Below are 25,721 nucleotides of genomic sequence, written 5' to 3'. Positions count from 1 at the left end.
ATCCTAAATTTGTAGGTATGACCTGATGCACAGCTTATAAATCTTCACGCCATACCTTGCCCTCTTACCCGGCAGGTACTCGCGGAATTGAAGCCTCCCTTTAAAATGTACCAAGGACTCATCAATAGAAATACACTTCTCAGGGGTGTATGCTTGGGAAAATCGGGCACTGAAATGGTCTAATAGGGGTCTCCGTTTATACAAACGGTCAAAACTGGGGTCATCTCGGGGTGGGCACGGCTCATTATCAGTATAATGTAAGAAGCGAAGTATTGCCTCATTTATTTATTTTTTTTAGGTTCCAGTTCAGTTCTGAAGTTGCTTTGGAGGGGCCTATATATTAGAAACTAGACCCCTCAAAGTATTCACAACAGCATATAGAAAATTTATTAACCCTTTAGGTGTTTCACAGGAATTTAGAGCAAAGTAGAGGTGAAATTTAAATTATTATTTTTTTTTTCGAAAAACCTTTTTATTCCATTTTTTCTGTAAAACAGAAGGTTTTATCAGAGAAACGCAACTCAATACTTATTGCCCAGATTCTGCAGTTTAGAGAAATATCCCACATGTGGTCCTAGTGTGATAATGAACTGAAGCACCGGCCTCCGAAGAAATGGAGCACCTAGAGGATTTTGAGGCCGCCTTTTTATTAGGCACCATGTCCGGTTTGAAGAGGTCTTGTGGTGCCAAAACAGTGGAAACCCCCCAAAAGTGACCCTATTTTGGAAACTAGACCCCTTGAGGAATTCATTGTAGTTTTCTTGGGGTGCATGCGGCTTTTTGATCAGTTTTTATTCTATTTAAGTGGCGTGGTGACTAAAAAACAGCAATTCTACTATTGTTTTTTTTATTCTATTTTTTTTTACAGCGTGCACCATAAATGACACATTCACTTCATTCTGCGGGGCGATACGATTACGGCGATACCAGATGTTTATAGTTTTTTTATGTCTTATGGCGTTTGCACAATAAAAATACTTTCTGTAAAAAAATCATTCACTTTTTGTGTTACCTTATTCTAAGAACCAGAACTTTTTTTATTTTTCCCATCAATAAAGCCGTGCCAGGACTTCTTTTTTGCGTAACGAACTGTAGTTTCAATCAGAACCATTTTTAGATACATGCGACTTTTTGATCTCTTTGTATTCCATTTTTTGGGAGGCGAAGTGAACAAACAATTGTGATTCTGGTATGGTTTATTATTATTTTCTTTTATTGCGTTCACCGTGCGGGATAAATAACAATCAATTTGTAGTTCAGGTCGTTACGGACGCGGCGATACCAATTATGTCTACTTTACTTGTTTTTATTAATAATAAAAGGACTGATAAGGGAAAAGGGGGGATTTTTACTTTCATTTTCATACAACTTTTATTTACTTTGTCCCACTAGGGGACTTGAGGACAGGGGGCTCTGATCGCAATTATAATACACTGCACTAAATGCGTAGTGCAGTGTATTAGAGCTGTCAGCTACTCACTGACAGCAAGCATAGTGGGTCCTGACTTTGTCAGGACCCACTAGGCTTCCGTAGATGGCATAGCGGGACGCCATTGTTCGGTGTCAGGTTGCCATAGTAACCATCGCTGCCCGCTATCATGTAGTGGGCAGTCGATGGTGGTTTAACCCTTAAGAAGCCGCGATTGCTACTGAACGCGGCTTTTAAAGGGGTTAATCAGCGGGGACACCGTGATCGTTCCACGCTATAGGAGCTACTGCAACTGCTTACGAGACAGCAGTTGTCACAGCTCCTGTATGTATCTGGAAGATGGCCGAAATGGCCGTTCCTCCCGTGACGTACTATTCCATAATGGAGCGCGAACGCTATGGTTAGCATGACGGAATAGTACGTCAGTGAGCGCGAAGGGGTTAAACATATTGGGGGAGATTTACTAAGCTTAATGTGCCCAAATTCCAACTCCATTTGCACCCAAAAAATGGCGTACATGCTTTATGCCAGATTTATTATGACGGACACTTTTTGTGCCCCACTAGATAGTTTTGAAAAAGGGTCTAGAAAAGGGGGCTTGGAGCAGTGTTAAAATGCGGCAAAATTTTAACGCAAAACATTAGTCTATAGTAAGCCAACCAAGAGGTGGAAAAAGAGAAACAAAAACAAAATTGTCTAACATGTCTAGCAAGATGCGCCAAACCTATCACAGCGTGCACCACTGATTAATTTGGCGCATCGGTCGGCCTTATATAGTTTTAAACTGTGTAAATTTAAGACCGTAATAATAATTCTCCCCCAAGGTTTGTGGATACTGAAAAAATGATCCAGTGTCTTCAGATCATTTGTCTTGTTAGAAACTAAACTAGTATTTGTAACAACTATCTAAAACAAGCTGAAAATCAGATCGTGTAGGAATAAAAATAGTCTTATCAGAACTTACAGATTGAGGAGGTCCTTTTCCACTGCTTCTCCCTCTGCAAAAAATTAAAAAAGCGAACGTTAGTTTTAGAATAGTGTGATGTATAAAGGTATAAAGACACGCTACAGTCTATTATGGAGGTTGTGAATTAAAAACTAGCAACAATACAGCAAGCAGTGCATTTTTTTTTTCTACTAAACCACTAACCATTGCCCCACAAAAAGCCAGTCCTGTTTGCCACTAGGGCTGAAATGTAAACTTCGTAGTCTTGTAAATGTTACTGAACACAGCAGATAGATAAACAGCACACACCATCAACCGTCATGTCAATTTACATGTAAACGTTTTGAGGGGAAAAAAAATAAACAAACCCTCGTTCCTAAGGGCTCATTCAGACAAGTGTAAAACTCGTCCGTGTAAACAACGCACAGCACACCGACTCATTGATTTCAATGGGGCTGTTCACACTAGCGTGAGTTTTCACGCAGCGAGAGTCCATTGCTTGAAACTCACTGCAGGTCCTATATTGGTGCGTTTTCACGCATCTACGCGCCTATTGAAGTCCATGTGTGCATGAAAACCACGCACAGTACACGGGTGCACATCCATGTGCTGTGCGTGATTTACGCATCAATTCCATTGAAAAAAAAAGTGCTTTGCGGGTGCATGAAAAAACACATACCACACGGACCAGATATACGCACATTTTTTACGCGCGTAAATCTGTCAGGCTCGTGTGAATGTAGCCTTAGGCTCCTTTCACACCACCGTTAAGCTCCGTTTAGCTCTCTTCCATATGCAGAAGAGATGAACGGGAGTCTAAACGGAAAGCATCGCTTCCATTAGAATTACTATTGCCTTCAACGGTAATTCTTTTGTTTGACATGCACTCAGTTTACCTCTATTCGCTAGGTTTCTGGGGGTTTTTTTTTATTCACAGAAGCAAAAGTGCTGCAGACTGAAATCAATGGTAATGCAAACAGAAGCTATGGTTTCCACCGACTGAAAGGTCTGACGGGACCCATCAACGGAAACCGAACACTGATGTGAACACGTCCTAAAGGCAGGGGTTCACACTGTGCGCTTTTAACATAGGTTTTTTTATTTTGGTAGATGAACTACTGTTCAGAGACACAGAAGGTTATAACCAAAACTGAGTGTGAACCCAGTCCAGTAATAGAGGTTACAGCCGGATACATTTAAAGTGGTTACTCATGCTCTTTAAATCTCCTTGGTTATGTTAAAATAAATACACAAGGCTGGTGAAAACTTTTCCCAGGATATCTGACCACATGTAAAGCTAGATGAATAAAGGCTTCACTCGGACCCATGGTGGCTACGAGCTCTAGAAAACCATTGGTATTTAGAACTATATGAAAGAATAACCGATATGAAACAATCTTCAGTTCTCATATGCAGCTTGGATTTGTGATCTAGAGAATTTGGCAATTGGCGCAATTAGGATATATCCATACGTGGCAGATTTGATGCAGAAATCTGACTATCCTTTTCATCTGAATGGGGTTTGCACAAATCCGTTCACATGCTGCCCAAACAACCCTATTCAGTTGTACGAGATGAATTAGTTGCAAAAATTCCTGCAACGAATCTGCCACATGTGAATGTACCCCAAGCAACTTTATATACAGGTTTATGCACAATCTAATGCCCTATAAATGTGTCAGCTAACAGACTGTCTTATGACAATACTATGGGGGGTAGAAAACAATTCTCAAGAAAATGTGTCAAGAACCCTCATAGCTGCCAAGAGAAACGTCACCGGACCCACTAAACATTTTCTATAGCACATGAGCTACTGCTACTCCACAGCAAATAGATAGCGTTATCCACATTTGCATTTACATGTACAGTGACCATCTGGGAAATGTGGAGTACAGTACTGCTTTACAGAAGCTCCAATATTAAGTTCAATGGACTTTGGAAGTTACATGTACTAGCAGCAAGATGCGCAAACTGCTAGAAGTTTTTGCCAGAATGTTAAATCTAAACCCAATATATCAGTTAAAGAGGCTCTGTCACCAGATTTTGCAACCCCTATCTGCTATTGCAGCAGATCGGTGCTGCAATGTAGATAAGAGTAACGTTTTTATTTTTAAAAAACGAGCATTTTTGGCCAAGTTATGACCATTTTCGTATTTATGCAAATGAGGCTTGCAAAAGTACAACTGGGCGTGTATTATGTGCGTACATCGGGGCGTTTTTACTAGCTGGGCGTTCTGATGAGAAGTATCATCCACTTCTCTTCAGAACGCCCAGCTTCTGGCAGTGCAGATCTGTGACGTCACTCACAGGTCCTGCATCGTGTCAGACGAGCGAGGACACATCGGCACCAGAGGCTACAGTTGATTCTGCAGCAGCATCAGCATTTGCAGGTAAGTAGCTACATCGATTTACCTGCAAACGCCGATGCTGCTGCAGAATCATCTGTAGCCTCTGGTGCCGATGTGTCCTCGCTCGTCCGACACGATGCAGGACCTGGGGCAAGAAGTGAGTGACGACACAGCGTGATCTCTGGAGAACACGCTGTGTGTCTGCACTGCCAGAAGCTGGGCGTTCTGAAGAGAAGTGGATGATACTTCTCATCAGAACGCCCAGCTAGTAAAAGAAGTAAACACGCCCCGATGTACGCACATAATACACGCCCACTTGTACTTTTACTTTTCAACACACCCAGTTGTACTTTTGCAAGCCTCATTTGCATAAATACGAAAATGGTCATAACTTGGCCAAAAATGCTCGTTTTTTAAAAATAAAACCGTTACTGTAATCTACATTGCAGCGCCTATCTGCTGCAATAGCAGATAGGGGTTGCAAAATCTGGTGACAGAGCCTCTTTAAGGCAGGATTAGACAAAACCAGGGCATCATGGCAACTAGAAAACCAGCCAAGACTACTGGGTTTTGCTTCCTGCCCTTCATGCATTTGGCAGCCGTGTGTTTACACGCAGTGCCCAATGTATTAACCCTTTCCCGACCAATGACGAAAATCAACGTCATGGTCAGCTGCTAGATCGCGCACCATGACGTTAATTGTCGTCAGTATTTCAAACTGTCACTCTGTGTAAACACAGAGTGACAAGCCCGCGCTGACAGCTGTCCTAGACAGCTGACACATCAGTCTTGCCGGTCAGCGGACCATCGCCGCTGCTTTCGGCAATTAACCCCTTAAGTGCGGCGACGGATTGGCTGTTTTTTTCCTCCTTTAGCCCATGCGAAAATTCAACATTTCAGTGGAAAAAATTTTATTAATTTTCACATCCTAATTCTAATAAACTCTAAATGCTCACTATACCCCTAGAAAAATTCCTTGAAGGTTTTTCCAAAATGGGGTCACTTTTAGTCGGTTTCCACTGTTTTGGTCCCTCCAGTGCATTGCAAATTCGACATTGCACCGAAAACCATTCCAGCAAAATCAGAAATCCAAATGGCGCTCCTTCCCTTCGAAGCCCTGCTGTGGGTCCAAACAGCAGTTTATTACCACATATGGGGTATTGTTGTAATCGGACATTGCTTTACAAATGTTGGGGTGCATTTTCTTCGTTATTCCTTGTAAATATTAAAAATTTCTATGTTGTTTCAGAAAAAAGTAGATTTTAATTTTTACAGACTAATTCCAATATATTTTGTGAAAAACCTGTGGTCAAAATGCTAACTATACCCCTAGATAAATACCTTAAGGGGTCATTTATGGGGAGTTTCTATCGCTCTGGCAGCTCAAAGCCTCTCCAAATGTGCAGTGGGGCCTAAAACATTTTCAAGCAAAATATGAGTCCTGAAAGCCTCCGGATGCTCCCTTCCTTTTGGGCCCGGCCGTGTGTCCAGGCAACGCATTAGGGCCACAATGTGGGTATTTTTGAAAACAGGATGATAAATTTTGTGGTGCGTTTCTTCATTCTCATGGTCGCTTTACAAAGAAATCGGTCTTCAAAGTGATAGTGAAAATTATTTTTTTTTCACCGGCTATGTATTAAATTTAGCAAAAAACTGTGGGGTCAAAATACTTACTATACCCCTAGATTTAAATTTTTTTTTTTTTAATATCAGTTTTATGTTAGGGTTTTATTAAAAACGTTTGGATTAATTTGTGTGTTTGTGTGTTACTTTTTTCTATTTTTAGGCGGGATTCACACGACCGGGTCGTTCCCGAGCGTCGGCCGGTAAAATCGGCCATTTTGCCCAGCCGGTTTGCATTAAGTTTTGCATCCGTGCCGGGCCGGGCAGATCCGGACAGTGACATCAGCGGCAACTCCTGAAGGGGAATCCCCATGTGTTCGGGGATTCCGCTTCAGGAGTTTCCCCGGATGTCACTGCCCAGATATGGACAGAGACATCAAGCGCTCTGTCCAGGAGCGGAATCCCCGAAAACACGGGGATTCCGCTCCTTCAAGGAGCTAAAGTGCGGCTAGCACATAGCAGAGCGGGAAGATACCTCCCTGCTCTGCTATAGTGGCGTCGCTGCAGTAGTAGCAGCCGCAGCTGCTAGCGGCGCCATCGAAGGTGTCGCCGGGCCAGGGTGCTTTTCAAGCAGGGGAAGGGAGCCAGCGCAGCGCTCCCTTCCACCTGCTGTACACCCCGGCCCTGCCACACCGTGTACAGCGATGTCATTCATCAGAATGGCATCAACTCCTCCTCCTCACATGCACTCTGCGCTGTGAGGAGGAGATAGAGCGCAGGCTCCGGAAAACCCGGCCATCACTCGGGACACATCCCGGTGATGGCCGTGTATTACCCGGCCCCATAGACTTCTATGGGAGCCGGGCACCCGGGCGAAGATAGAGCATGTCCTATTTTTTGACGGGCGGTTTTTCCATTAGGGGTCTATAATTCCTAATGCAGCCGGGTGCCGGCCGATTTATGAACGGCCGGCACCCGGCCGGGAAACCCTGCCGTGTGAATGAGGCCTTACACTTTTTCTTCCCTATGGGGGCTGACATTTTTTTTTCCATTTCTGTATGTGTCGATTAACGACACATACAGACATGGAATACGGCAGCTCCAGTCCCATAGGGACTGCGAACGGGGCCCGTTCCATCCACTTGTGTACGCCTTGTGTGTGGAAACTGTGCATGCGCCGCTCCCACACAGTCCGATTTGAAATGCGCGCCGTCCGGCGCCATTTTCCTGTGGACCGGAAGTCGCGGCCGGGCAGTAAGATTACTACTTCCGGTCGCGGCTTCCGGACTTGTGCACATGGAGCAGCGGCAGCAGACGGACCGGAGGGAGCGGCGGCGACTGGAGCAGGTAAGTGATTTCTATATGTGCGTGTTTCAGTGTGTTTTACTAGTGTATGTAAACCTTCTACACTGTGTGTTAGCTGAAAAAATGGCGACACACAGTGTAGGAGGTTAGACCGTTCAAACCCCTCGTTTCTCCCGGCACTAGCCAGGATAAAGGAGGGGGGGATTCTGAGAGCTCACTAGAGCGAGGGATTTTTTCCCAATTTTGCAGCATAAAGCAATGTGGTCGCTTTACCACATGCAATGCTGCAATTTTGGGAATTGCTCCATCTAGTGACCAGTGCTGGGAAATATTATAAATTGAATCCAATTTATAATATTTCCTGACTCGTAGAAAAAAATAAAAAAAATTAGAACAATGTTTTATCACCTACACACTAATTGTTTAACTAAAAAAAAAAAAATCATGTTTTTATGGCAACACATTCCCTTTAAAGGTAATGTGTCGCTAGAAAAACATTTTTTTTTTTTTAGTTAAACAGTTAGTGTATAGGTGATTAGACATTGTTCTAATTTTTTTTATTTTTTTCACGAGTCAGGAATTATTATAAATTAGATTCTAATTTATAATATTTTCCAGCGCTTGTCACTAGATGGAGCAATTCCCAAAATTGCAGCATTGCATGTGGTAAAGCGACCACATTGCTTTATGCTGCAAAATTTGAGAAAACTCACTCGAACTAGTGAGCTCTCAGAACCCCCCTCCTTTATCCTGGCTAGTGCCGGGAGAAACGAGGGGATTGAACGGTCAAACCTCCTACACTGTGTGTCGCCATTTTTTGAGCTAACACACAGTGTAGTAGGTTAACATACAGTAGTAAACACACACTAAAACACGAACATACATAGAAATAACTTACCTGCTCCTGCCGCCGCCGCTCCCTCCGCTCCAAGTGCACAAGTCCGGAAGCCGCGATCGGAAGTAGTAATCTTACTGTCGGGCCGCGACTTCCGGTCTACAGGAAAATGGCGCCGGACGTCGCACAGTTCAACTTGGACTGTGTGGGAGCGGCGCATGCGCCGTTCCCACACAGACGGCGTACAGCATAGTGGATAGAACGGGCCCCGTTCGCATTCACTATGGGACTGTATGTGCCGTATTCCATGTCTGTATGTGCCGTTAATCGACACATACAGAAATGGAAAAAAAAATGGCAGCCCCCATAGGGAAGAAAAAGTGAAAAAATAAAAAAAAGTAAAACAAACACACAAATAAATAAAAAAAATGTTTAATAACACACTAAAGTCAAATTGATCTAAAAAATTTTTTTTCTCATGACACTGGTCCTTTAAGGGGTCTAGTTTTCTAAATGGGGTCATTTGCGGGGGTTTCCATCACTGAGACCGATGAGCCTCTGAAAACCTGGCTTGGTGCAGGAAAACAAAATGTACTTAGAAAATTATTATTCAATTTGTAAGTCCTCTAAATTGCTGAAAATATATTTTATTTTTTCAAAAGTGCTGCCAAAATAAGAGTAACGAGATGGAAATATATATTTAATTTTAAAAAAAATTGTACCGTATGTGTGTACATGTGACATATTGTATTTAAAAAAAGGGAAAAATTTTAATTTTTTAGAACATTTCTTCCATTTTTCTATATTTTTATTAATTTCCGCAAATTGTATCAGTCTACTTTTACCACTAAAATAAAGTACAACATGTGACGAAAAAACAATGTCAGAATTACTCGGATATTCAAAACTTTCACAGTTATTCTCTGATAATGACCAAGCCAGATTTGTCAAATCTGGTATATCTGACTTTAAAGAGGCTCTGTCACCAGATTTTGCAGCCCCTATCTCCTATTGCAGCAGATCGGCGCTGCAATGTAGATAAGAGTAACGTTTTTATTTTTAAAAAACGAGCATTTTTGGCCAAGTTATGACCATTTTTGTATTTATGCAAATGAGGCTTGCAAAAGTCCAAGTGGGCGTGTTTAAAGTAAAAGTCCAACTGGGCGTGTATTATGTGTGTTACATTGGGGCGTTTTTACTTCTTTTACTAGCTGGGCCTTCTGACGAGAAGTATCATCCACTTCTCTTCAGAACGCCCAGCTTCTGGCAGTGCAGACAGCGTGTTCTCGAGAGATCACGCTGTGACGTCACTCACTTCCTGCCCCAGGTCCTGCATCGTGTCGGACGAGCGAGGACACATCGGCACCAGAGGCTACAGATTATTCTGCAGCAGCATCGGCGTTTGCAGGTAAGTAGCTACATCGACTTACCTGCAAACGCTGATGCTGCTGCAGAATCAACTGTAGCCTCTGGTGCCGATGTGGCCGACACGATGCAGGACCTGGGGCAGGAAGTGAGTGACGTCACAGCGTGATCTCTTGAGAACACGGCTGTGTCTGCACTGCCAGAAGCTGGGCGTTCTGAAGAGAAAAGTGGATGATACTTCTCGTCAGAATGCCCAGCTAGTAAAAGTAGTAAAAACGCCCCGATGTACGCACATAATACACGCCCAGTTGGACTTTTGCAAGCCTCATTTGCATAAATACAAAAATGGCCATAACTTGGCCAAAAATGCTCGTTTTTTAAAAATAAAAACGTTACTGTAATCTACATTGCAGCGCCGATCTGCTGCAATAGCAGATAGCGGTTGCAAAATCTGGTGACAGAGCCTCTTTAAGGTCCAAACAGGCCAAGTGATTAAGGGGTTAAGCTGTGTACTGTCACTGACCACAATCAGCTCAATCTCTCCATGCAAAAACAAACACAGACCACTCTAGTGGGGGAGTAAGTACACAGCAGCTGACATACAATCTTCCAGCAGAGGGCGCATTGCTGGTGCACTCTGGAGGTGACTGCATTGGGGAGGATATGCAGTCACACTAAAATCACTGGTGAGGGGACTGAGGGGAGAATCGGAACAGTGAGACTAATATACTTTTTTTTTTTTTTATATAGAAGGGGGGGGTGGATGGTGCATGGCCGCAAAAATATGCAATAGATTTAAGAGGCAAACAACTCCAGTATAAAATGCCAGTCTTCGTAAATGGGAAAGATAGTGATTCCTTTGTTTCTTGGGTTTGGTTTTTATGGGGCTCAATACACGGTAAAAATGAGATAACTTTACTCGATATGATTACAGCAATACAAAATTCATATAATTTTTATATACAATGTATTTTACAGAGGGGAAAAAAATGTGTTTAACAAAAAATGTAAAAAAATAAATAAAATAAAATGTTTTTTTCTTCCTTTCTTTACTTACATCTATTATTTGTGCGTTACAAAGGTTTTTAACTTGTTCCAAACCGTGGGCTGTGTATTTACAGCCAGCGGTCAGGGTCCTTAAAACCCACACCATATACTATTTACGGCGCAGGTTTTAGCTTGCTGCCCGAGCAAATCGGGCAGCTGAATGTTAGGTCTACGGCAGTCAGTGACTGCCGGGGACCCAGAGGAGAGGCTAGAAGCAGCTTTCGCTGCTTCCATCTTCTCTGATCTCTTCTACACAGCGCTCAATAAGCACTGTATATATGAATAGAATAGCGGCGGTCCCGGTGATCATGTCACTGGGCACACGATCGCCGGGATGTCGTTTGTGGCAGGCTTCTGCTGAGTCTTACTAGACCCAGCACAGCCCTATTAGTGACAATAGTCATCATACTTATGTACGATGCTAGGAGTCCCTGCCTCGCTGCAGGACAACTGTCCCGTAGTGTAATCATGTTTACAGTACGGGACAGTAGTTCCACGGAGAGGCAGGGACTCCTAGCATCGTACATAAGTATGATGCTAGGAGCCCGGCTCCTTGCACTGTGTTCGGTCCGGGACTTGCGGCCGAAATACGTCCGTCAATTACGGACGTAATTAGTGTGTGTGCACATACCCTTAACAGCTATAGGAGCACAAAGAGGTCAGACCTGGGGGCCTTCATTAGGCACACAGAACAACCATCGGCACCCTATGATTCTTCAACGGATTAGATGCCGCTGTCACTATTGACCGAGGCATCTCAGTGGTTAAAACGGTCGGGATCGGAGTTACATACAGCCGACACAAGATCGGTATGGCAAGCTCCGGCTGTATACCCTCCCCATACTCCCTTACCGGCTAGAAGGTAGTTATGTCATATGTAAGGAAGGGGTTAAAGGAGTATTCCCATTTTACTATGCTTTAGCCAAAATTATTAGGATACGCCATAACGTTATGAATAGTAGCGATCCAACCTCTGAACCCCAACCAATCCAAAGAATGAAACTGAAATCTATGGTACTGCAAGTTCAGTAGAACTAAGTCACGGTGTTACGTGGGGAATACAGACAGTTAAAGAGGCGCTGCAATGTAGATAAGAGTAACGTTTTTATTTTTTTAAAACGAGCATTTTTGGCCAAGTTATGACCATTTTTGTATTTATGCAAATGAGGCTTGCAAAAGTCCAAGTGGGCGTGTTTACAGTAAAAGTCCAAGTGGGAGTGTATTATGTGTATGTACATCTGGGCGTGTATTGTGTATGTACATCTGGGCGTGTATTATGTGTATGTACATCTGGGCGTGTATTATGTGCGTACATCGGGGCGTTTTTACTTCTTTTACTAGTTGGGCGTTCTGACGAGAATTATCATCCACTTCTCTTCAGAACGCCCAGCTTCTGGCAGTGCAGACACAGCCGTGTTCTCGAGAGATCACGCTGTGTCGTCACTCACTTCCTGCCCCAGGTCCTGCATCGTGTCAGACGAGCGAGGACACATCAGCACCAGAGGCTACAGATGATTCTGCAGCAGCATCGGCGTTTGCAGGTAAGTCGATGTAGCTACTTACCTGCAAACGCTGATGCTGCTGCAGAATCAACTGTAGCCTCTGGTGCCGATGTGGCCGACACGATGCAGGACCTGGGGCAGGAAGTGAGTGACGTCACAGCGTGATCTCTCGAGAACACGCTGTGTCTGCACTGCCAGAAGCTGGGTGTTAACGAACAGAAGTGGATGATGCTGATTCGTCAGCATCATACACTCCCATTCCTAACGCCCAGCTAGTAAAAGCAGTAAAAACGCCCCGATGTACGCACATAATACACGCCCAGTTGGACTTTTACTTTTAAACACGCCCAGTTGTACTTTTGCAAGCCTCATTTGCATAAATACAAAAATGGTCATAACTTGGCCAAAAAGCTCGTTTTTTAAAAATAAAAACGTTACTGTAATCTACATTGCAGCGCCGATCTGCTGCAATAGCAGATAGGGGTTGCAAAATCTGGTGACAGAGCCTCTTTAACCCCTTAACGACCAAGGACGAAAATGAACGTCATGGTCGGCTGCTAGTTCCGCACCATGACGTTCATTTTCGTCCGCATTTCAAACTGTCACTCTGTGTCTAGACAGCTGAGACATTAGTCTCGCCGGACAGCGGACCATCGCCGCTGCTTTTGGCAGTTAACCCCTTAAGTGCGGCGACGGATTGCCGTCGCCGCATTTAAGTGGTTTGAAGCACATCAGCAGCTACCGATGCTTGTCACGGCAATCGGAGGTCAGATAATGACCTCCGGGTTGCCATGTACGGAAGCCTCGTAGGAACAGCCTCCGGCCGTTCCTCCTCTGCTTCCTGTCAGTGTGACAGTCACGTCACAATGACAGTTAGAGTACATTACACTACGTGTGTAGTGTAATGTACTCTAGCAGCGATCAAAGCTGCAAGTCTAAATGTCACCTAGTGGGACAATTTAAAAAAGTAAAAAAAGTAATAAAAATGTTTTAAAAAAAGTGTAAAAATAAAAGTTATAAGTTCTATAATCACTAAATGCTTTTTTTCCTATAAGACTTTTATTATAGAAAAAAAATGAACACGTTAAAAAAGTACACATATTTGGTATCACCGCGTTCGTAACGAACCCAACTATAAAACTATAATGTTATTTTTCCCGCACGATGAACACCCCAAAAAAAAATCAATAAAAAAACGACAGAATCACAATTTTTTTGGTCACCACCGATCTCTAAATAAAGAATAAAAAGTGATCAAAAAGTCGCATGTACCCGAAAATAGTACCAATAAAAACTTCTATCCGTCCCGCAAAAAACAAGCCCTTACACAGCTTTTTTGACTAAAAAATTACGGCTCTCAGAATATGGTGCCACAGAATTTTTTTTTTTTTTTTATAAGTAAGTCATTTTATTGCGCAAACGCAAAAAAAAAAGGACCAAACCTATATACATCTGGTATCGCCGTAATCGTACAAACATGCAGAATAAAGTAAAAATGTCACCTATAGCGTACGGTGAGCGCCGCAAAAAGAAAACCTAAAAAACTGTGTCAGAATTCCTGTTTTTTGCTCAGGAATGCAAAAAAAAATTGAATAAAAAGTGATAAAAAAAAAATAAATAAAAGCATGTACCCCAAAATGGTACCAATGAAAACTACAGATTGTCCCGCAACAAATAAGCCCCCACACGGCTCCATTGTGAAAAAAAAAAAAAGTTCTGGCTCTCAGAATATGGCGATGCAAAATGTGCAGTGTTCCAAAAGCGGATAAGATCGGGCGCCATTTATCAGTGCGACATCGGCCACACATCTATGAATTATTATTTATTTACCCCATTATTATACCCTGATGTACTCTGCCCAGCCTACATATGCCCCCACATTATAAACTGAAATACCAGCGAAACCCAAAACAGAAAAACTACCAAACAAAATCTGCGCTCCAAAAGCAAAATGGCGCTCCCTCCCTTCTGAGGTCTGCAGCGTGCCCAAGCAGCAGTTTGCGCCCACACATGTGGCGTCGCGATACCCGAGAGAACCCGCTTAACGTTTTATGAGGTATTTGTCTTCTGTGGCACAAACTGGGCACAACATATTATGCACTAAAATGGTGTATCAGTGAAAAATTGCAATTTTCACTTTGAACGATCCGCTGTGCACTAACCCCTTTGCGCACTATGACTTAATTGCCCGCCATAGTGCGGCGGTTGATGTATGGAGCCGGCTCACGTGCTGAGCCCGCTCCATACGCTGCGGGTGTCGGCTGTGTATTACAGCAGGCCCCCTCGGTACTAACGGACAGGTACAGCGATCGCTCTGTTACAGAAGCCTGTAAGAATAACAATATACTGCAATACATTAGTATTGCAGTGTATTGTACCAGCGATCCAATGATCGCTGGATCAAGTCCCCTAAGGGGATTGATTAATAAAATGTGTAGAAGAATTATTGTTATTAGTAGTGAGAATTTTTTTTTTTTTAAAGTTAAAAAAACAAAACACCTTTTCGCATTTTTCTTCTAAAGTAATGTAAAAAAATGAACAAAATTGGTATCGCTACGTCCGTAAAAGTCCGAACTATTACAATATACCATTATTTAATTTGCAGTGAACACCTTAAAAAAATTTAATAATTGAAACCGCCAAAATTGCTATTTTTTTTTTTTGTCACCTTCGCTCTAAAAAAAAAAAAATGTAATAACTTTTGAATCACTTTTTATGTACCAAAAAAATGGTACCAATAAAAACTGCAGCTCCTCCCGCAAGAAATAAGCTCTCACACCACACTATTGATGGAAAAATAAAAAAAAGTTATGGCTCTTGGAAGGCGGGGAGTGAAAATCTAAAATATGAAAGCAAAAAATGGATCAGTCCTGAAAAGGGTTAATTCATTTCTAATGAAAAAACTTTTGACCACATGTGGGGTATTTCCGTACTCGGGAGAAATTGCTTTATAAAAAAATGGTTGTTTTTTTCCTCCTTTATCCCTTGCGAAAATGAGAAAATGCAACATTTTAGTGGAAAAAATTTTGATATTAATTTTCGCGCCCTAATTCCAATAAACTCTGCAAAAGACCCGTGGGGTGTAAATGCTCACTATACCCCTAGAAAAATTCCTTGAAGGTTTTTCCAAAATGGGGTCACTTTTGGTGGGTTTCCACTGTTTTGGTCCCTCCAGTGCATTGCAAATGCGACATTGCACCGAAAACCATTCCAGCAAAATCATAAATCCAAATGGCGCTCCTTCCCTTCTGAGCCCTGCTGTGGGTCCAAACAGCAGTTTATTACCACATATGGGGTATTGTCGTAATCGGGAGACATTGCTTTACAAATGTTGGGGTGCATTTTCTTCGTTATTCCTTGTAAATAATAAAAATTTCTATGTTGTTTCAGAAAAAAAGTACATTTTAATTTTTACAGACTAATTCCAATATATTTAGCGAAAAACCTGTGTGGTCAAAATGCTAACTATACCCCTAGATAAATACCTTATGGGGTCTAGTTTTCGAAATGGGGTCGTTTATGGGGAGTTTCTATCGTTCTGGCAGCTCAAAGCTTCTCCAAATGTACAGTGGGGCCTAAAACATTTTCAAGCAAAATATGAGTCCTGAAAGCCTCCGGGTGTTCCCTTCCTTTTGGGTCCTGCCGTGTGTCCAGGCAGCGCATTAGGGCCACAATGTGGATATTTTTGAAAACAGGAGAAAGAGGGTAATAGATTTTAGGATGTGTTTCTTCATTTTCATGTTCGCTTTACAAAGAAATCGGTCTTCAAACAAATACTTTTATGAAAAAAGTGAAATTATGTTTTTTTTCACCTGATATGCATTCAATTTAGCAAAGAACTGTGGGGTCAAAATACTTACTATACCCTTAGGTAAATACCTTAAGGGGTCTAGTTTTCTAAATGGGGTCATTTGTGGGGGTTTCCATCACTCTGAGACCTATGAGCCTCTGAAAACCTGGCTTGGTGCAGGAAAACAAAATGTACTTCAAAATTTATAAAATTATTATTCAATTTGTAAGTCTTCTAAATTGCTGAAAATTTATTTTATTTTTTCAAAAGTGCTGCCAAAATAGAGTAAAGAGATATATATATTAAATTATAAATAATTAAAAAAATTGTACAGTATTTGTGTAGATATGTGACATATTGCAGTTAAAAATAGGGGAAAATGGTAATTTTTACAAAATTTCATCCATTTTTTTATTAATTTCCGCAAATCGTATCAGTCTACTTTTACCACTAAAATAAAGTACAACATGTGCCGAAAAAACAATGTCAGAATTACTTGGATATTCAAAACTTTCACAGAGTTATTCTCTGATAAAGTCAGACATACCAGATTTGACAAATCTGGCTTGGTAATTAAGGTACAAACATGCCCGGTCATTAAGGGGTTAAAATGGCATATCAGTGGAGAATTTTAATTTTCACTTTGAACCATCCGCTGCGCATTAACGCCTTCGCGCACCACGACTTAATAGCATGTCGTGGTGCCGGGGGTTATATATGGAGCGTACTCATGCGCTGCGCCCACTCCATATTCTGAAGGTGTCAGCTGTGTATCTCCTTTATTCATTGTAAAAATTAAACATTTCTATGCTTATTCAGAAAAAAGTAGATTTTCATTTTCACTTCATAATTCCACTAAATTCAGCAAAAAAAACTGTGGAGTCAAAATGCTAACTATACCCCTAGAAAAATTCCTTGAGGGGTGTAGTCTTCAAAATTGGGTCACTTTTGGGGGGTTTCCACTGTTTTGCTCCCTCCAGGGCGTTGCAAACGTGACATGGCACTGAAAACCAATCCAGCAAAATCTGTGCTTCAAAATCCAAATGGCGCTCCTTCCCTTCTGAGCTCTGCCGTGGATCTAAATAGCGGTTTAGTACCACATATGTGGTATTGCCGTAATCGGGAGAAGTATCTTTACAAGTTTTGGGGTGCTTTTTATTCTTTATTCCTTGCAAATTATTTTTATATTTTTTCAGGAAAAAAGTAGATTTTCACTTTCACAGACAAACTCCAATAAATATAGCAAAAGACCTGTGGGGTCAAGATGCTAACTGTACCTACCCCTAGATAAACTCCTTGAGGTGTGTAGTTTCTAAAACCGTGTCACTTTTGGGGGATTTCCACTGTTTTGGCACTACAAGACCTCTTCAAACCTGACATGGTGCCTAAAGTAGAGTCTAAAAAAAAGGAGGCCCCAAAATCCACTAGGTTCTCCTTTGCTTCGGAGGCCGGTGTTTCAGTCCATTACCGCACTAGAGTCACATGTGGGATATTTCTAAAAACTGCAGAATCTGGGCAATAAATATTGAGTTGCGTTTTTCTGGTAAAACCTCCTGTGTTACAGAAAAAAAAAATGTATTACAAATGAATTTCAGCAAAAAAATAAAAATTTGTCAATTTCCCCTCTACTTTGCTTTAATTCCTATGAAGCGCCTAAAGCGTTAAGAAACTTTCTGAATGCTGTTTTAAATACTTTGAGGGGTGCAGTTTTTAATATGGCGTTTAAATTTATTTTTTTACGGCGTACACCATACGGGTTAAATAATGATATATTGTAATAGTTCAGACTTTTACGGATGCGGCGATACCGATTAGGTATATTTATTTTATTTTTTTACAATGCTCTAGGGGGAAATTTGTTTTTGTTTTTTTAACTAAACATTTATTAATTTTTTTACATAAAAAAAATTTAATTTTTAATTATTATTATATATATTTTTTTTTTATTAGTCCCCCAAGGGGACTTCAACCAGCAATCGTTGGATCGCTTGCACTATATACTGCAATACTAATGTATTGCAGTAGATAGTCTTCTGACCGGCTTCTATTAACCCCTTAATGACCGGGCCATTTTGCACGTTAATGACCAAGGATTATTTTTTGTTTTTCCACGGTCGCATTCCAAGAGTCGTAACTCTTTTTTTATTCCGTCTACATAGCCGTATAAGGGCTTGTTTTTTCCGGGACGAGTTGTATTTTGTAATTGTACCATTTTTAGATGCTTATAACATATTGATTAACTTTTATTAACTTTATTTTAGGAGAGAATTGAAAATAAGCAGCTATTCCAGCATTAATTTTCACGTTATAAATTTACGCCGTTTACTATGCAGCGTAAATAACATGTTAACTTTATTCTATGGGTCGGCACGATTACAGGGATACCAAATATGTAAAGGTTTTATATGTTTTTTCTACGTTTGCACAATAAAAACCCTTTTAGAAAAAAATTACTTGTTTTTGCATCGCCGCGTTCCAAGAGGCGTAATTTTTTTATTTTTCCGTCGATGTGGCCGTACGTGGGATTGATTTTTGCGGGACAATGTGTAGTTTTCATTAGTACTATTTTGGGGTACATAGGACTTATAGATGAACTTTTATTTTATTTTTTATGGGGGGAATGGGAGAAAAGAGAGAATTTTGCCGTTGTTTTTTGCGTTTTCTTTGGACGCCGTTCATCCGGCGGTTTAATTAATGTGTTCATTTTATTGGTCAAGTTGTTACGATCGCGGGGATACCATATATGTGTATGTGTGATTTGTTTTGACCGTTTTATTAAATAAAACCACTTTTTGGGGCAAAAAAGTAGTTTTATTTGACTTTGACTGTAATTTTTTTTATTTTTTTTTTCACAAACTTTATTTAACGGTTTTACTTTTTTTTTTTTAGTCCCACCAGGGGACTTCACTATGCGATGTGCCGATCGCATATATAATGCTTTGGTATACTTCGTATACCAAAGCATTATTGCCTGTCAGTGTAAAACTGACAGGCAACCTGTTAGGTCATGCCTCTGGCATCGCCTAACAGGCAGATGCTGAAGACAGACCTGGGGGTCTTTGTTAGACCCCCGGCTGTCATGGAAACCCGACGGCGACCCGCGATTTGTTTGCGGGGGCGCCGATCGGGAGACAGAGGGAGTTCCCCCCTCTGTCAAACACATTAAATGCCGCTGTCACTGTTGACAGCGGCATTTAATGGGTTAAACTGCCGGAATCGGCGCGTGCTTCGATTCCGGCAGTTGCAGCAGGAGCCAGGCTGTGTATAACAGCCGTGCTCCTGCCGCTGATCGCGTGGGTAAACTGTCAGTACCCGCGCGATCACAGGACGGATATATCAGTCCTCCTGCGCGAACTAGCAGCTGCTGAGGACGGATATATCCGTCCTTCGGCGTTAAGGGGTTAAAGAGGCTCTGTCACCAGATTTTGCAACCCCTATCTGCTATTGCAGCAGATAGGCGCTGCAATGTAGATTACAGGAACGTTTTTATTTTAAAAAAACGAGCATTTTTGGCCAAGTTATGACCATTTTTGTATTTATGCAAATGAGGCTTGCAAAAGTACAACTGGGCGTGTTTAAAAGTAAAAGTACAACTGGGTGTGTATTATGTGCGTACATCGGGGCGTTTTTACTTCTTTTACTAGCTGGGCGTTCTGACGAGAAGTATCATCCACTTCTCTTCACAACGCCCAGCTTCTGGCAGTGCAGACACAGCCGTGTTCTCGAGAGATCACGCTGTGTCGTCACTCACAGGTCCTGCATCGTGTCAGACGAGCGGGGACACATCGGCACCAGAGGCTACAGATGATTCTGCAGCAGCATCGGCGTTTGCAGGTAAGTAGCTACATCGACTTACCTGCAAACGCCGATGCTGCTGCAGAATCATCTGTAGCCTCTGGTGCCGATGTGTCCTCGCTCGTCTGACACGATGCAGGACCTGTGAGTGACGTCACAGCGTGATCTCTGGAGAACACGGCTGTGTCTGCACTGCCAGAAGCTGGGCGTTCTGAAGAGAAGTGGATGATACTTCTCGTCAGAACGCCCAGCTAGTAAAAGTAGTAAACACGCCCCGATGTACGCACATAATACACGCCCAGTTGTACTTTTACTTTTCAACACGCCCAGTTGTACTTTTGCAAGCCTCATTTGCATAAATACAAAAATGGTCATAACTTGGCCAAAAATGCTCGTTTAAAAATAAAACCGTTACTGTAATCTACATTGCAGCGCCTATCTGCTGCAATAGCAGATAGGGGTTGCAAAATCTGGTGACAGAGCCTCTTTAAGCTGCTAGAGGGGGTCGACGCCCTCTTTCTAAAGATTTAAATGACGCGGTCGCTATTAACCGTGGCATTTAACGGGTTAAACGAGCGGGATGGCGCTCGAGCGCGATCCCGCTTGTTACTGTGAAGTCGGCTGTAACATACAGCCAACACCCACATCGTATGGGGCCCGTTCCATACCTCCCCTACCTGGCTATGACGTATGGATACGTCAAATGTCGGGAAGGGGTTAAACTCTGTATATGTGCTGCCGTGATTATGTATTCTCCATATTGAAATCAGGCTGCATGACTGCAGCCTCCAATCACCTCCCACAATAGTGGCACAACTGGCATCTACACCACACGGCAGAGGTCTGAGAAGAACGGTGAACGTTATCTATATTGCAAGCTTCAATGTATTACAGCTGTGGACTTCTAAAAAGGTTCATACTCTCTGGCCCCTTTATGCCTCCTGCACATGTGTTTTCACTGCAGTTTCCACAGCATTTTAACATAAATTGACATGCTGCAGATTCAGAAACCACGCGGCAGGTCAATTTCCGCAGATTTTTTACACAGCGTGTGCAAGAGGCCTCAGGCTGGATTCACACATTGCGCATCTGTCACAGATTTTGAGCCAAAGCCAGAAGTGGAGTCAGGAGGAATGAGAAGTATAAGGGTCAGTTCACATTGACACGGAAACCGGCGTGATTATTACAGTCTCTATAATTTCCCCAGGTAAAAAAATGTAAAAATAAATATAAAAAAAACTATCCAACAACGATGTTTTCTGCCTGTCGAAAGTGTAAATTAAACCCAATTTCTTCCCTTATATTTCCCATTTCAACCACTTCTGACTTTGGCTGAAAAATATGCAAAAAAAAAAAACAAAAAAAACCCAAACAAACGTTGTGTGAATCCAGCCTCAGGGTAGTGAGATTATGGAGTGGGCCAACAGGCTGAGCGAGCTCCATACTCAGCGGGTGTGTAATATAGCAGACACCTCACAGCAATGGGCGGAATCAAAGATCACTTTGATTCCGCCAGTTTAACACCTTAAATGCCACGGTCAAAGATATAAAAACACGCAAATTGCTGTTTTTGGTCACTTTAGCTCTCCAAAAAAAAAAACTGAATAAAAAGTTGCATCTACCACAAAATGGTATAGGAAAAAACTACAGCTAGTCCCGCAAATTATTATCTCACATAGCTTAATTGACGGGGAATTTCCCAGTACATTATGCGGTACAATAAATGGTGCCTTAAGAAAACTACAGCTTGTCCCACAAAAAACAAGCATTCATACGGCTACGTCGACAAAAAATAAAAAACTAGGTTTTCGGAAGGGAGGAAAGAACGAAAGCGAAAACTCTAATTGACCTAGTCATTAAGGGATTAGACACAGAAGGAAGGTTGTTCAGTTCGTAAAGAGTTCAATAGAGTACAATATGGCAGATTTATCAATGTATCTACACCAGCTTTCTGGCACAAATACATTGAAAAAATATGGCATTCAGTGCAAACACCATGTTTATGAAGACCCTGCTCCACTTTGACACATATGAACTTAGGAAACGTTAGGAGTTGCACTGAGCAGAAACTATTACCCTCTTAGGGTATGTGCACACGATGAGAGGCTTTTACGGCTGAAATGACACTGTTTTCAGGAGAAAACAGCTGCCTCGTTTCAGCCGTTAAGCTCCTCCTCGTATTATGCGAGGCGTCTGACGCTCGTAAATCTTGAGCTGCTCTTCATTGAGTTCAATGAAGAACGGCTCAAATTACGTTGCAAAGAAGTGCCCTGCACTTCTTTGCCGAGGCAGTCAATTTACGCGTCGTCGTTTTACAGCTGTCAAACGACGACGCGTAAATTACAGGTCGCCTGCAAAATACGTCGGCAAACCCATTCAAATGAATGGGCAGATGTTTGCCGACGTATTGTAGCCCTATTTTCAGGCGTAAATCGAGGCATAATACGCCTCGTTTACGCCTGAAAATAGGTCGTGTGAACCCAGCCTCATAGCATCAGGTCCAACCTAAGCATTGCTTTTAGTCAATGCCAGTTTCATCAACAGGGTGTGCACACATTTGATGAATCTGGCGCATGCTGTACTAGATGAGAGAATAGTGTACCATATACACTAGTCCTTCTCAATAAATTAGAACATCAAAAAGTTAATTTCAGTAATTCAATTCAAAAAGTGAAACTCATTATATAGATTCATTACACACAGTGATCTATTTCCAGCATATTTTTTTTTCCGTTTAATGTTAATGATTACGGCTACCAGATAATGAAAACTTCAAATGGAGTCTCTCAGAAAATGAGAATATTAAAAGTTGAAGATTGTAGACTCATGGTGTCACACTATTTAACACTAAACACCTGCAAAGGTTTCCTAAGGCTTTAAATGGTCCAACAGTCTGGTTCAGTAGGCTACACGATAATGGGGAAGACTGCTGACTTGACAGTTGTCCAGAAGACTGTGATTGACACCTGCCACAGGGTAAGCCGCAAAAGGACATTGCTAAAGAAGCTGTCTGTTCAGAATGTTGTATCCAAGCATATTAATGGAAAGTGGAGAAGAAAAAGGTGCACAAGCAACAAAGATAACCGCAGCCTTGAAAGAATTGTCAAGAAAAGGCCATTCAAGAATCTGGGGGAAGATTCACAAGGTGTGGACTGTGGCTGGAGTCAGTGCTTCCAGAGCCACCACACACAGACGTATCCAGGATGTGGGCTACAACTGGCGCATTCCATGAGACGACAGAAGCCTCTTACCTGGGCTAAGAAGAAAAAAAAAAAGAACTGGTCTGTTGCTCACTGGTCCAAAGTCCTGTTTTCAGATGAAAGTACATTTTGCATTTCATTTGGAAACCAAGGTCCCAGAGTCTGGAGGAAGAGTGGAGAGGCATCAATCCAAGTTGCTTGCGGTGCAGTGTGAAGTTTCCACAGTCCATGATGGTTTGGGGAGCCATGTCATCTGCTGGTGTTGGTCCACTGCGTTCTATGAAGTCCAGAGTCAACGCAGCAGTCTACCAGGAAATGTTCTTGCACTTCATGCCTCCCTCTGCTGACAAGCTTTATGGAGATGCGTATTTCATTTTCCAGCAGGACTTGGCACCTGCCCACACTGCCAATACCTGGTATAATTACCACAATATCACTGTGCTTGATTGGCCAGCAAACTCGCCTGACCTAAACCCCATAGAGAATCTAAGGGGTATTATCAAGAGGAAGATGAGACCAGACCCCACAATGCAGACAAGCTGAAGGCCGCTATCAAAGCAACCAGGGCTTCCATAACACCTCAACAGTGCCCCAGGCTGATCGCCTCCATGCCACGCCGCATTGATGGAGTAATTCATGGAAAAGGAGCCCCACCCAAGTATTGAGCGCATATACTGGACATACTTTTCGGTAGGCCTACGTTTCCGTATTAAAGAATTTTTTTGAAATTGGGCTTATATAATATTCTAATTTTCTGAGACTAAATTTTGGCCTTTCATTAACCGTTGGCCATAATCAACATTAAAAGAAAGAAAATGCTGGAAAGTTTCACTTTAATTGAATTACTGAAATAAAATTAACTGTTTGATGATATTCTAATACATTGAGAAGGACTAGTATATTGAGAAGTCTCCCCCAATATTCCTTAGTGATCATTTATGTACACAAGCCTTTACAGGGTTTGTCTGACTTAGGCGGGATTCACACGACAGGGTCCCGCCCGAGCCAGTGTCAGCCGGTAAAATCGGCCATTTTGCCCGGCCGGTTTGCATAAAGTTTTGCATCCGTTCCGGGCCAGGCAGATCTGGACAGTGACATCAGCGGCAACTCCCCATGTGTTCGGGGATTCCACTTCAGGAGTTTCCCCTGATGTCACTGCCCAGATATGGACAGAGACATCAAGCGATCTGTCCAGGAGCGGAATCCCCGAAAACACGGGGATTCCGCTCTTTCAAGGAGCTAAAGTGCAGCTAGCACATAGCAGAGCGGGGAGATACCTCCCTGCTCTGCTATAGTGGCATCGCTACAGTAGTAGCAGCCGCAGCAGCTGCTAGCGGCGCCATAGAAGGTATCGCCGGGCCAGGGCGCTTTTAAAACAAGCAGGGGAAGGGAGCCAGCGCAGTGCTCCCTTCACCTGCTGTACACCCCGGCCCTGCCACACAGCGTACAGCCATTCGTCCGAATGGCATCAACTCCTCCTCCTCCTCACATGCACTCTGCGCTTTGAGGAGAAGATAGAGCGCAAGCGACGGAAAACCCGGCCATCACTCGGGACACATTCCGGTGATGGCCGTGTATTACCCAGCCCCATAGACTTCTATGGGAGCCGGGCGGCCGGGTACCCGGCCGAAAATAGAGCATGTCCTATTTTTTGACGGCCGGTTTTCCCCGCCGTCAAAAATCGGTCGTGTGAATAGCCCCATTAGGGGTCTATTATCCCTAATGCAGCCGGGTGCCGGCCGATTTATGAACGGCCGGCACCCGGCCGGGAAACCCTGTCGTGTGAATGAGGCCTTAGGCGTCATGCACACAAACTTATTTTTTCCCTCCCGTAAATACGGGTCCTTGGTCAAACGTTCGATCCGTATTGCACCAGTATTTATGGACCCGTGCCATAAATGGACATATATCTTTTTTCAGCCGTACTAACTATAACTATATGTGCCCGTAAATACGGGTCCGGTGTCACCAGTATTCCACCCGTATTTACGGGCACATTTTCGCTGCAAAATTGCACTTCAGTAATCGGCAGCCCCTTCTCTCTATCAGTGCAGGATAGAGAGAAGGGACAGCCCTTTCTGTAATAAAAGAAAAATAAATTCATACTTAACCGGCCGTTGTCTTGGTGACGCGTCCCTCTTTCAACATCCAGCCCGACCTCCCTGGATGACGTGGCTGTCCATGTGACGGCTGCAGCCTGTGATTGGCTGCAGCGGTCATATGGGCTGAAACGTCATCGCGGGAGGCCTGACTGGAGGAAGAAGCAGGGAGTTCTGCGTAAGTATGAACTTATATTTTTTTTACACATTGATCTATATTGTGTTCGGAAGTCACTGTCCAGGGTGCTGAAAGTTACTGCCGATGGGTTTTCAGCACCCTGGACAGTGCCTATCCCATGACGTCGCCTAGCAACGCTCCCGTAATTACGGGTGCACACACGTAGTCATCCGTAATTACGGGAGCCCCATAGACTTTTATGGGCCTGCCCGTGCCGTAATTACGGCCTGAAATAGAACATGTTCTATATTTTTCAACGGCACGGGCACCCGTGGCCAATAGAAGTCTATGGGCCTGTAATTACAGGCGTTTTTACGTT

At 42.7% G+C, this 25,721-nt stretch overlaps 1 protein-coding gene across 6 annotated transcripts in view; it reads right to left on the bottom strand.

The window, feature by feature from the left end:
* Positions 1–25,721, bottom strand: part of ATXN2 (ataxin 2) — a 147,181-nt gene that overhangs the window by 112,621 nt on the left and 8,839 nt on the right. For all 6 annotated transcript variants that reach the window (XM_075834827.1, XM_075834845.1, XM_075834853.1 and 3 more), the window contains exon 2: positions 2,394–2,427. In XM_075834827.1, coding sequence (XP_075690942.1) covers positions 2,394–2,427 — 34 coding nt within the window. The remainder of the gene's footprint in view (positions 1–2,393; positions 2,428–25,721) is intronic.

This window comes from Rhinoderma darwinii, chromosome 1, assembly GCF_050947455.1.
Source record: "Rhinoderma darwinii isolate aRhiDar2 chromosome 1, aRhiDar2.hap1, whole genome shotgun sequence".
NCBI classification, from domain to species: Eukaryota; Metazoa; Chordata; class Amphibia; order Anura; family Rhinodermatidae; genus Rhinoderma; species Rhinoderma darwinii.
The sequence above is the reverse complement of the archived record's forward strand: the minus strand, read 5'-3'. Positions and strand labels throughout refer to the sequence as shown.